This window comes from Anopheles maculipalpis, chromosome 3RL (genome assembly GCF_943734695.1).
Source record: "Anopheles maculipalpis chromosome 3RL, idAnoMacuDA_375_x, whole genome shotgun sequence".
Lineage (NCBI taxonomy): Eukaryota > Metazoa > Arthropoda > Insecta > Diptera > Culicidae > Anopheles > Anopheles maculipalpis.
In genome coordinates, this window is record NC_064872.1 from 7,020,820 (window position 1) to 7,032,828 (window position 12,009).

The window sequence follows — 12,009 nt, forward strand, 5'->3', positions numbered from 1 at the left end:
TACCAAAAAATCACATCGAAAATCAGTTTTCGTTTCGTTTTTCCTTCGGCGAAAAACGAAACGAGTTTGGCACGTACCTTTCCGGCAGGAAATTCAATCCCTCAGTAAAATATCCTTTTTCTCACTAAAGTGTTGATTAACATAAAAAAAACTGCCCCAAAACACAAGGTTCAAGATCAATTTTAAACAATTTTCTCTGTATCTGATCAACCCCCTTGTTAGGCAATACGGCCTGTCCATTCTTTAAGACTAAAAAATAAAACAACTCTCCGCTTTGATTTTGTTACTTCCTTTCCGTTTCGTAGAAGCAATTCCACCGGAAGCAAGTGAAGATACTTTTTTTGTCTGCTTTCTGTTAACCGAACGAGCGTGCGCGCGCGCGCGAAGCAAACACTTTATTAATTAATAATTTCTACACCTCGCCGACGGTTACTTCAAAACCATTTCAATGCCCTCTTCATGCTGGCATTTATCAGCAGCAAGATTGAATTCGGCGAAAAAGGTTCACTACAGCGTGTACCCCGGAGGCACCGTTTTGTGCCACTCTCGAATTGTTTACATCCAGTTTCGAACTTTGGTTCGGTGAAAGCAATGGGATAAGCTCAGCATGAAATGTGCACTGAGGACGTAGGCACACCATAAATCAACCACCATCGATGCAAAGGTTTCCATCCGATCAAACAAACGAACCGAAATCTCTCAGCCATCGTTTCGATGGAAATTTGACATCGAATTTGAAGCTTAACTAATACAATCGCTGGGCGCTAGTTTTTGGATAAGCTGAAAATTGAATTGTGTATTTTATGAAAATAGAACCACACCAGGCCATTCGATCTATTTCACCGAACATGGTTTACCGAATCGAATATTTTAAATTTGAATTGAATTGCATATTCCAGCACAAAGCAGTCTTGGCAGTTAGATTTAGCTAGATAACAGCATGCATCGCTCCGTTCATCGACGGTACAGTTTAATTAAATTCGCATACGTAATCCAGCTCGGGTGGAGATGAGATACCATGCACATTGGCCTTTGTTTGCCGAAACATAAAAGTCAAAAAAACGAGACATACTACTAACCGAAAACAAGCTCGATTTCTAACCTAGAACGACAGCTGAATTGCATTGCTGCAGTTTGCAGTCGTTAGCCACAAGAAACAAACCAGAGCAGATGATTTAATTTTATGTTACGCCAAAACCGGCTCTGCTGCAATGCTTCGGCAAAGTCCCTCTGGTTTTCCCAAACAAAGCATTAAAAAATGCTGCATCACTTGGGTGGAGCTTTCACGTTTTCCCATTTCAACGTACCCTTTTCCATCGTGGTTGATTTTATTTACTTTCGACCCACTCTCCGTTATTCCGTAAAGGATTAAACAGCCGATGGACTGATTTTCAAGCTGCTGCATTTTTTTAACACTTTGTTTGTCTCTCCACCATTCGCAGCCATTACCACCGTTGCCTGTAACCGTTGCCAGCACTGCACTGCAGACAAACCTCGTCTCGACGCCCTGCACCCTCGGCAGCCATCAGCAGCAACCGAACGGGACGGCGATTCAGCCGACCGGTATTGTAAAGCCCACGACCCCATCGATCGCCGTCATCCCGTCGCCAAGCATGGAACGTGAGGAACGTGACCTGCAGTGGCAAAAAACGGCAACCCTGCGGCGTCCGTCGCGTCCCCTATCGCCGACCAAGCGTGCGGCACGGAACGAACAGTTGCAGCAGAAACAGCAAAAGTTGCAGAAAATCGAACCATTAATCCATCGGTAAGCATGGGTTAAGTCAAAAGAGCTGTTTTGTGTCAATTGAATCTACATTTGTTTGTTATATTTATGGTTAATTTTATAATTCATGAACAGATTCAAATGAGCTTAAAACTAAATTCAATTCAATTCATGGTGCCAACTGCGCCGAGTGCATACTTTTAGGCGTTTTTAAGAATTCAATGCTAGTGATAGACTTCAATTTGCAATGAGTTAGTTCTTGATTATAGAAATATTATGTTGTGCTCAAATGTTAATACTCAAGATAGTTAAAAATAAAATTGTCTTCTCTTTCTCCCTCAACTCAGATCTTCCGACCCTAGCGATCGAACTAACAAACCCGACTCAAGTCCAACATCCTCCATCGCTCCCGGAAGTGGTGGCCCAACGACACCTCAACAGTCTCTTCCTGCCTCCGCCAAACTTCCCCACCATCATCCAATGACGGCCACCACTCCGGTAGCTGCCCGTTTCACCAAAGGTTCGCCCGGTAATGGTGTCGATCTGCTCAAGGATCATCCGGTTCTCTGTCAGGATCCCGCTTCCAGTGGCGGTGGTGGTGGTGGTGGGGGTGGTGCTGTATCAGAAGGCAGCACTACCGAGGACTACGTGACGTGCACCGACAACTCGAAGCGTGGTGTTTCGGGAGCTAAAGGTACATACAAAACGATCCACGCCACTAGACCGACCAAGCAAGTAACAACAGGTTCGAAATGTCCGATTCTTACACACTCGCACGCACTGTTCGTTATTGTCATCCCTTTATTTTTTTCATTTTTTATGTTGCTCCAACTGTTGTTTCGTTCCATATATGTTCATATATAAACCATCTCCCTTTGGCTGTAATATGTATATGTGTTCGTAATATGTATAATGTTTTGCAACAACCTGTTCGTTTACCCGATGTTTTATTGTTCCACCAAACGATGTCGATACGGTCAACAAATTTCCAATTTTTTCCCTCGTCAATTAACATTGCGAGCATGTGAACAACAAGCATAGGCTGTAAATGAAGCCCTAAAGTAGCAAAACACAGTAACATGCTTTACCTTTTAATTAAACTTTTTCTCGTTCTATAAAAAATAAACACATAATTATGACCCTAGCCGGGGATGCTGGTTAAGTTTAAAATAATGACTTTAATGGCTTTATTTGACACCTGAACCTGAACGACCCAGCATGTTTTTTTTATTTTACAGTGCTCATGCACATACACAGACGATAGACAATAAATAAAAGTTAATTATTTCAACACATGATGCCGCGCAATATGGACGATTTGGTACGTGGCAATGATATTAATTATTGGAAACGTATAAATTTAAAGTGATTCGTAGTGAAATACTGTTCTTAACTGTGTTTAACCGAAACGAAACTCATAATTTGATTTAAAGTGCGGATATCTGAATGAAAAAATGGCGTAATTTTTATGCTTCTAATATAAAAAAAATAGTTTTGTTTATTATTCCATGCCAACGAGTATGCTATTTATATCACACGTGGACTGGAAATGTTAAAAAATATTTGCTGATTCGAAAGTTTGGATGGCTAAACAACACATTTTCATGATTTTTGTGGTAAAATGAACGAATTTTCGAATGTTTACCTGAAAGTATTTATTTATTAATAAGTATGACGGCACGTCGCCATATTAAGCCTGAAAATATGCAATTCGAATAACAAATGTAGATGAAAATGTCATTATTGCATAGCCAAGTACACTCACTCAACCGTTATACATATTTGTCGTCCACTAATGCTTATATTATTCACATTTTAGAATCAAAACACAGTTGAACCCCTATCCTTTAAACAAACCAATGCTAGGTGCTGTCACGACCAAACATAGAACCCCATGCAATAGGGAAATATTTATCTGAGGGCGAAATAAAAAACAATCTTCATTACCCTTTTATCGTGTTACTGTTAATTGTCATCTGTCGATTTAATATTCATCAATCATCGTTTGTGCTTTTCCAGTCAGTTTGCATAGTCCAATTTATGTTCCCTTTAATGTGCTTTCAATAATTATCGCTCAAATCAACCATTCCGCTTCATCGACGGTTTGATCCCAGGGTTCTTATCAATTCGTTTTGATCAATCAAACATGCTTTTAGAGCCATCAATAAGCAAATAAAGAATATCTTTCCCTATACCTAGTACAAATTTGAAGGGTAAACAACCTCTTACCGAGCTTTATGTTGTTCCTCCACGTCCCAAATGAAACCAAGCTGCTTAATGTTTGCAAGGAGCTTTTGAAGGAAGTTAAATTTTGTTCGTTTACAGCTGCTAATTTGCTTTTCCCTTCCCTGAAACTCTCCTTTCACTCGAAGGAAGCTTATTGCTGGTAGACGTTACAACCATTATACTCCTATCGCGCTGGTAAACATAAATGTTTCATCTTTCGTTTGTTATGAACTACAGCCACCACACAGGACGGATCATCGTTCGAGAGTGCGTCCTCCATCTACAGCCTTGCACGGGTCGATGCCGTGTGCGAAGAGACACCACCGATCGAGGAAAAATCCGTCTCACCTCAGATTCCACCGCCACCCATCCCCAAGCCCTCTCCGACGCACTCCGTCAGCAGCAGTTCGAGCGATAGTTTCAGCGTTAGCAAGAAGAGTTCACCGTCAAGACCCGCCCTACCGAAAGCGATCGCTGGTAAGGTGAAAACTTCCAAGCCACAATCTCTGTCGGACGATGAACGGAGCGAAAAGCGCTACTCTTCGTCGCACGATGAGAAAGAGGCCGTCCCCAAGGTTCCGTACTCTGGCTCAGCAACCGGAACTATTGCCCGGAGCGCTCGGCGGGGTCGCGACTGGAACGAGGAAGAACGGCGAAGGAAAAAGAGCACGTTTAAGCTGGAGTTTGACAAGGATTCGATCAAAACCTACACCACACCGATGCTCCGTCAGCCGAGTCCAGGTTTTAAGAAGCTTTCGCCAGAGGATAAGAGTGCGCTTAATGTGTTGGATGGGGCGAGTCCTAGTAGCAAACAGAAACGTTTCCGACAGAAAACTCGGAAGTCTCCACGTGCTCGTAGTGCGGTTCCGGAAGAGACAGGTACGGTTGGTGCGGTTGGTACGTCTGGAACTCTACCACGGCGTAGTAAGACACCTCTGGTACGATCCCCTGAGAAGCCGACCACAACGACTACGACTACTACAACGGCAGTGGTCCTAGCGACACCTCAACCGACCATTGTTACTCCCAGCTCGAAGCTTAGTCCCTCGCAGTACTACTCTCAGATCCGTAGTCCACCCACGCAATCACCTCGCAAGCAGAAGATATCGCCCGAGAAGCGTCTGCAGGCGATCTCCACTGAATCACTCCGATCGGTATCACCTGGTTCGGATTCGGTGTTTTATAGTGAAGCAGACGCATTATCTCACTGCGAGCAACAGGTAACATTCACGCTTAGGAACTATTTATTCTCAGCAATAATTGCCCTTTTGTTCAATTCCGAATCCACATCAGGTTCACTGTTCGCACTGTGGCAAGGAAGTCGAGGTGGCAAATCTTCCGGGCGAATCCGAGGAGTCCATCCTGACGCTCGACTCTACGGATAACGATCGGCCAGACATTGTACAACCACCGGAGGGGTTCGCTGATTCACCCGACTGTGCCAAAACTCCGCACCACACCACGCGACTCTACAAGAAGATGGACAAACGATTTCGCTCCGAAGATCGACACGTCGATCGGCGACACTTCAAGAGCCGGCAGGAGTACCGGGCCAAGGTAAGCGGTTAGTGACCATCTCTGCCGTTGTTGTGTGCTCTGGATAGTTGTGTGAGTGTATGTGTGCGGGGGGAGGAGTATCATTCTCGTTTGTGAATGCTAATGAAAGTAGAGTAAAAGTATGCAAGCTGTGTGACAAAACACCTTCTTCAACAGAGTATTTGTCACTTTTAGATGTCTAGTGGTGTATTTAGGAGGATTTTAAGAGATAACTTTTGTCCCATTTGTGAGTGTATAGCGATGCATTAGTCTCCTTATAAAGATCGCTATGATTAAAAATAATCGTTCCAGAGCGAAGAACGTAGCAAGGAGGAGATCGAACAGAATAATCTACGCCCAGCCGGATCTTCGCCCTGTGTAGCACCGGCCGGCCAAGCATACATCGACACCACATCCGAGCCAGAGCAGGGCATCTATCATGGGAACTACAAGGCTGGCCTTTGGATCTGTATTGCCGATCGTGACGTCTGGAGACGACACGAGCTACCGGACGGGAGCTTCGATCGTTCGAAAGATGCCACACTCGAGCGCCGTGGATCGACGGATTCGGAGCGAGACTTTCGTAAGAAATATCAAGCCATTACGCATCGGTTAGTGCACCGGAAGTCATGCGTTGAGATGTACCGACGGCAAAATAGTAACAGTTTCGGTAAGTTTAGACTCTAGCAGGCCTATGCTCTGCAGTTAGAAGACCGTTAACCGTCAAACGCTTTTCCCATCCAGACACCGATAAGACGGTGGTCGTATGCAGAAAGTCCGGAGAGTTCGGATTTCGTATACACGGCTCGAAGCCGGTCGTTGTGTCCGCAATCGAACCGGACACACCGGCGGAAACGTCGGGCCTAGAGGTAGGTGATATTGTACTGTCGGTCAACGGTATATCGGTGATCGACAAAAGTCACTCGGAGGTTGTGAAAATTGCCCACGCTGGCAGCGATACGCTCGAGTTGGAGGTAAGTCAGGGAGGCAAATCTGCACAAAATGAACGCAATATAAGCAATTTGTATTTGTAACAGGTTGCTCGTACGATTGGGGTGCTATCCCCATTGGAAGATGGATCCTCGCATCCCTCGATCTATACCGGGTTCCTGTGGCGGTACTGTGCCAGCGGTGGTAAATGGGTTCGACGATGGTTCTCGCTTCGTCCAGACCATTGCCTATACTATTATAAATCTGATACGGTAAGACATGTTCTCTCTTAAGAACAAGAATTGTCTAACTTTTTTTCCTTAAGGTAAGCAATTCCAAACCAAAACCCCTCTTTTTATTTTCTCCCTCAGGATAATCAACCGATCGGAGCGATCATGCTGACTAACCACACTATCGAACGCATCCCACTAGAGCCGACTACACGCCCATACAGTTTTGCCATTGACACAGAGGAAGGCACAAAGGTACAACTGTCAGCGGACTCTGAAGAGGCTGCTAGTCGATGGATCGCTATCATCAGCCATGCTGCTCAGCAGTGTGATCCTTGGTTGGAAAATAGGTATGTATCTTAATTGGACAGCTCGTACTTTCTACAGTCTTCGCTGAAGTCTACAATTTCTCGACGCCTATCTTCGGAACAGTGCGCGAAACTTGCGTCTCTCGGCCACGGGTATCAGCAAACCGGACTGCAGTGGACCGCTGACGAAGCTGGGCAGCAAATGGCGCTCGTGGACCAAACGATACTGCGTGCTGAAGGATGCTGTCCTGTACTTCTACCACGACGGTACCAGCAAGAGTGCTTTTGGTGAGTCAGTGACATTAATTCATGCAAGGCTGAAATTCATCATCATTCTATTTTAACTTAAACAGTTTTGACCTGATTTTTTTTTTGTAAAAGTGTCTAATTACAATAAACTAATCTAATAAAATATGCCATAATCTCTCAATAAATAGGAATGGCTTGTCTGCAAGGATATCGTGTCCAACCATCATCGGCAGGCGGAAAGAAGTATGCGTTTGAGATAGTACCACCGGAGCTAAGTCTCAGACACTACTACTTCCACACAGAAACAGAGATGGATAAGAAACGGTAAGTAAACGAGCTTCTTTTAACACTCATCTCTATCATAGCAAAACGCTGTTTAACTGTTTAAAGCAAACTATGCTGCAATATTTCTGCCTGCACTGTCTGTCCGCGTTAAATCGATTCCTTTCAACTCCTACTGATGATGCATAAAGGATGAAAATCAAAGCCATAAATCGTACCCGCATCAAATGCAACGGATGCAATTTTTTATTGAAAATATTGCAACAGCTTCTTCCACCAGCTTGACCTGTTATTGTTGCAGCAGCACCGATGGCACACACACACTACGGATATTTTACACCGTTTGCATTCTCTCGGTGGGATAGCAAAAAAAAGGCCAAGCTACCAAGCGCGTCCATTCATCGCAATAAAGCCATCAATTCGAAATTTAATTTTCTTTCTCCCACACATTTTTCTCCCTTTTTTCACTCGCTCGCATTTTTTCCTTTGCCGCAACATTGCGTCGCGATATTTTTCCATTATCCATCACCCACCCGGAATCTGGTCGGATTCACTGGTCGGTGCCTGCGCTAATCGAACCCTGGGAACTCCATCTCCAGCTGGGTAGCCGCACTGGAATATTCGATAGACCGGTGGATGAGGGCTGGCTGAAATAACCTGAAACGCTACGAGCAGCTCGTATAGTACACAGCATTTGGCCTTACGGTTCGCCAATCTCCGGCCGGGAGCAATCCTTTCCGCCAGCGACATCAGCATCGGTACACAGCCATGACTAACCTAACGGATGGTCGTGCTGTGGCAGCATAAACAAAACACACCAACACACCAAAACACACAGAGTGAGAGAGAGAGAGAGGCAGGAACAGACACAGCAAATCTCGGTAATGGTTCGCCTTCGGGGGTGATTTCAGAATATGTGGACGGCTGCAAAGGTAACATATAAAACAACACATCACACACAAGCCGGGCTGTAACAACAGCAGCTCCGATAGCCGTAAAAGAGCCGTGATTGCGGTGTGCCTACCTTCCAGGCGCGGAGACAGGCCGTTGATTGAAAGGCGCTGCCATTGGGGCGAATCACAGTGCCGGACAAATTGTGCACGTGCGGACATGCTGCGTACATCGGGACGCAAATAGCCAACGGTCACGCTTCAATTACGCGATCCTGCAGGCGACACTGGATGCCAAACAAATCAACTGTACCAAATTATGAAAGCAGAACCTTGTGGGTAGGAAAAATACATACACATACACACTCTTGCAGGCACGCTTTCCATGGGTGTTTCGGGTAGTGGTGTAATATCCAAGGCATCTCTCGGTGTCAGTTTGGTGCTTGGTGATATTCGTCCTTGTTCCTGTACGAGATACATGTCACAAAGAAAATTCTGCCACTACAGCCAGCAGCGGCTATTCGTGCTTGTTGTTCACCGAGCGACGTCTGACCTTTTGTTGTTGACGTAACGTATAGAATTTATTCCACTGCTTGTCACTAAACACTTGCCCGTTTCTTGGCGCTTTCCATTCTTTGAGGATTTTTTTCTGTGTGAAGGTGTTAAACAAACCACCCAAACAGTGTGTGTGGGTGCGTGTAGGAGGAACAATATTTTTCCTCCCAGTACCCAACAACAGAAAAACGGTTTTGTAGAAGAAAAAGTTTCTCTTATGAAGCTTTCCCCAGACGTCACATCCAGCTCAGCACCCCGTTTTGTAGGTTGTTCAATCTACCATAAGTACAGCCCACTTTTCCGTGTTTCGAAAGGAGTTGGGAAAATTTGATGATTTTTTTCTCCCTCACTCTAACAAACGAAGCTCGTCTCATGTAGCAGGTGTTGAAGGTAAAGCTTTGACACCTTTGATAAGGCTTTTCTCGATAAAACTTCCGGGATTTGCAAAACGATTTAAACTGTACAAACACACACACAAACACTGATAGCAATAGGTGCGAAACGAGACCAAATGACGAACGAACTGGAAGGTATAAAAACGAGTCCCTGCAAGCGAGCTGACGTAGCGTTGATGTTTTGATCGAGATCTAGGGATCAGGATCATCTTTTTTTTTCTCTCTAGTGATAGTACTCTAGTGGCGAGTGAATATATTTAATAGAATAGAGTGAATAATTAGAAGCAAACGGTTCTTGAATAGCGTCATATTGATGGCAGAAACGTTGGAAACCGTGAACCGCGCTATGTTAGTTGTAGTTGACAGTAACATGTATCTTCAAAACCACACAAAAGAAAATGATAGCTTTAAGAGTATGATCAGCCGATAAAGGGACGATAGTTTAGTCGTTATCGATTGCAAAACTTCAGCTGACTGTATGTTTTAAATGTTCTCAGCCTTAAGAAGCAAACAATGCGCCCCACAGGTATGCAAACCGCATTGCACGAAATATATCGTTCTTTCCCCTGAGACTCCGCTATCACCTTTTTCGGGATTTTGTCCTTTTTAAGGAGCATTTTTCAACTGAGTTCGAGTTTATGGTGGTTGAAAATGAATAGATAGAAGTTATTTGTTTTGTTTTTTGGAATGATATAAATGTTATCGTGTTATGCGTCAAAGTGTGGATAGAAGACGGAAAAAGAAACGCGTCTTAATAGTTTGGGAGTTGTAGCATTGCCCGATCAATATATTACTAAGCTTCACGATAAGGCCTCTACTCTCCCTGCCATAAGAGATGATGGGACTTCGTGTTTGTAATCGAACAAAAAGAAAGCTTTTTTCTAGCAAAGGCTAGGAATAAATTGTTTACCACCAGCGGATTTATTGAACGACAACGAAACATGCAGCATAAGTTTCAAAACCGTTGGACACACTAAGCTTGTGCTTTTTAAGGAAGAAACTTACGAGACAGGCAGCTGCTCCAACAGTAAACTTCCGCTGAAAAAGTGGTCTTTTTTGGAAAACTTTCTCTGGATTGTAAAAAAGGTTCCCAGCACAATAGTGTCATTGTAAAGCCTTTAAGAAACAGTGCTCGTTAGACGAATACAGTCGCTTAACGTCCCAAGTTTGTCGTTTCCCTATCGGTGTGTAACTTCAACCTTTCCCGTGGCATTAGTTAGGATAGAAAGGCTTAAGCAAGTACGCTTATGTCACAACTGATCGTTGTACGGATATTATAGAACAATATTACACAACTCACAATACATAACAAGATACATAAATTGCCAAATAGATATACATATATATAGAACACTAGAGGAACCAACTGGTAAGAAAATAGGATTGTGAAACGTACACACTGAAACTGTGAGCAAGATAGCCCGCATCTACAAAATGAGATTAATGTTAGAGCTTTAAAAGTTTATCCAACCGGACAGGGGTAATACCGGAAACCTCCACTCCAGACGCATTGGTGGTTCTTGAACCTTTTTTTGTGTGAAGAAAGCTCATTTGTGCATGCACAGAGCTCTAGCGGAAGTAGCGTTAAGCGATAGTGCCGGTGGTAGAAACTTAATAACAAAATGATCGGTAGAGTAAAACCATATCAATATATTTGTCGGCAGTAGAACACTTTCAACACAGCTAACCATCGAGTAACGAAGTAAAGGATAGTGATATGCGTATCTAGAACCAATACAGGAGCCAAAAAAAGGAGTATTTTATGGTTGTCTGGTTCAATTTGAGACATTGGTTTTCGATTTCTTGTTATTGTTTTAGGGAAAAAGGAAGCGAATAAGCGAAAAAATCCGCGAGACACTTTATAGCGGCAAATGCATTAGCGATGCAGCTGATGCAGTTTGGTTACAGGATGGGTAGAGATGTATATTGGCTAGATAAAATGGTAGATAAAATCGGAAAATAATTAAACAATGCAAATTTAAACATAAGCGATAAATATATTTAACTAACGAAAAGCGAACGTAACGGAATGGTGGTAGTAAAATTAACAGAAATTTAAATAAAACGAACTCCCAGTGCCAAAAAAAAAAAACGAAACAAATGAAGACAAACGATGCTATTGTTGATATAAAAGATGGTAATCAGTATGGTCTATTTTATTTATTCCAACCTTTTCTTTTCACCATTGCACTTTTGTTTCTCAAGAGATTCTTTTTATCAACTGTCTCCTCCAGTGTTTTCTATCTCCTATTCACTCACGAGCTAATTATAATGACCCAGAACTGATATCAATACGGGTATAGGGACGACGGATGAACGAATTTGGAAGACTTCTTCTCTTCTCAAGCAAAGTTTGCTCTGCTCTCTGTTCTCTCCACCTTCCACCCTCTTGAACCGATGTGTGCTTGTGTCTTTTTATAGCCCTGCTATCGTGTCGTTTGATATCTCATCGCCGTACCGTATAAGTAAGCACAAAAAAAGAGTATCATTGTCAACTTCTTTCGTCTACTTTCGATCCCTCACTTCCATGATTCTTTTTGCATGGTAATCCCATTGTTGTTATGATAACGCAGTCCGGAAAGGAAGTTAGAAGAAAAAATATATTCACAAGCATGCACACAAACAAAGTGAAGCACAACAAAACTTTACCTAAAACGACAAATAAAAGCCAGAAGCAAATAAACC

At 43.3% G+C, this 12,009-nt stretch overlaps 2 protein-coding genes across 3 annotated transcripts in view; both read left to right on the forward strand.

The window, feature by feature from the left end:
• Nucleotides 1-8,233, forward strand: part of LOC126563742 (uncharacterized) — a 66,968-nt gene extending 58,735 nt beyond the window's left edge. The window contains exons 11-21 of one of the 2 annotated variants that reach the window (XM_050220439.1): nt 1,443-1,765; nt 2,071-2,468; nt 4,187-5,169; nt 5,243-5,506; nt 5,798-6,155; nt 6,230-6,459; nt 6,523-6,687; nt 6,787-6,995; nt 7,078-7,241; nt 7,391-7,526; nt 8,084-8,233. In XM_050220439.1, the coding sequence (XP_050076396.1) occupies nt 1,443-1,765; nt 2,071-2,468; nt 4,187-5,169; nt 5,243-5,506; nt 5,798-6,155; nt 6,230-6,459; nt 6,523-6,687; nt 6,787-6,995; nt 7,078-7,241; nt 7,391-7,526; nt 8,084-8,135 (3,282 nt within the window). In that variant the 3' untranslated portion in view covers nt 8,136-8,233. The remainder of the gene's footprint in view (nt 1-1,442; nt 1,766-2,070; nt 2,469-4,186; nt 5,170-5,242; nt 5,507-5,797; nt 6,156-6,229; nt 6,460-6,522; nt 6,688-6,786; nt 6,996-7,077; nt 7,242-7,390; nt 7,527-8,083) is intronic. The other variant, XM_050220440.1, reaches the window with a different exon arrangement.
• The window catches only part of LOC126564560 (probable cytochrome P450 6a14), a 282,624-nt gene that overhangs the window by 109,979 nt on the left and 160,636 nt on the right, over nt 1-12,009 (forward strand). The gene's annotated exons all lie outside the window — the stretch shown is intronic.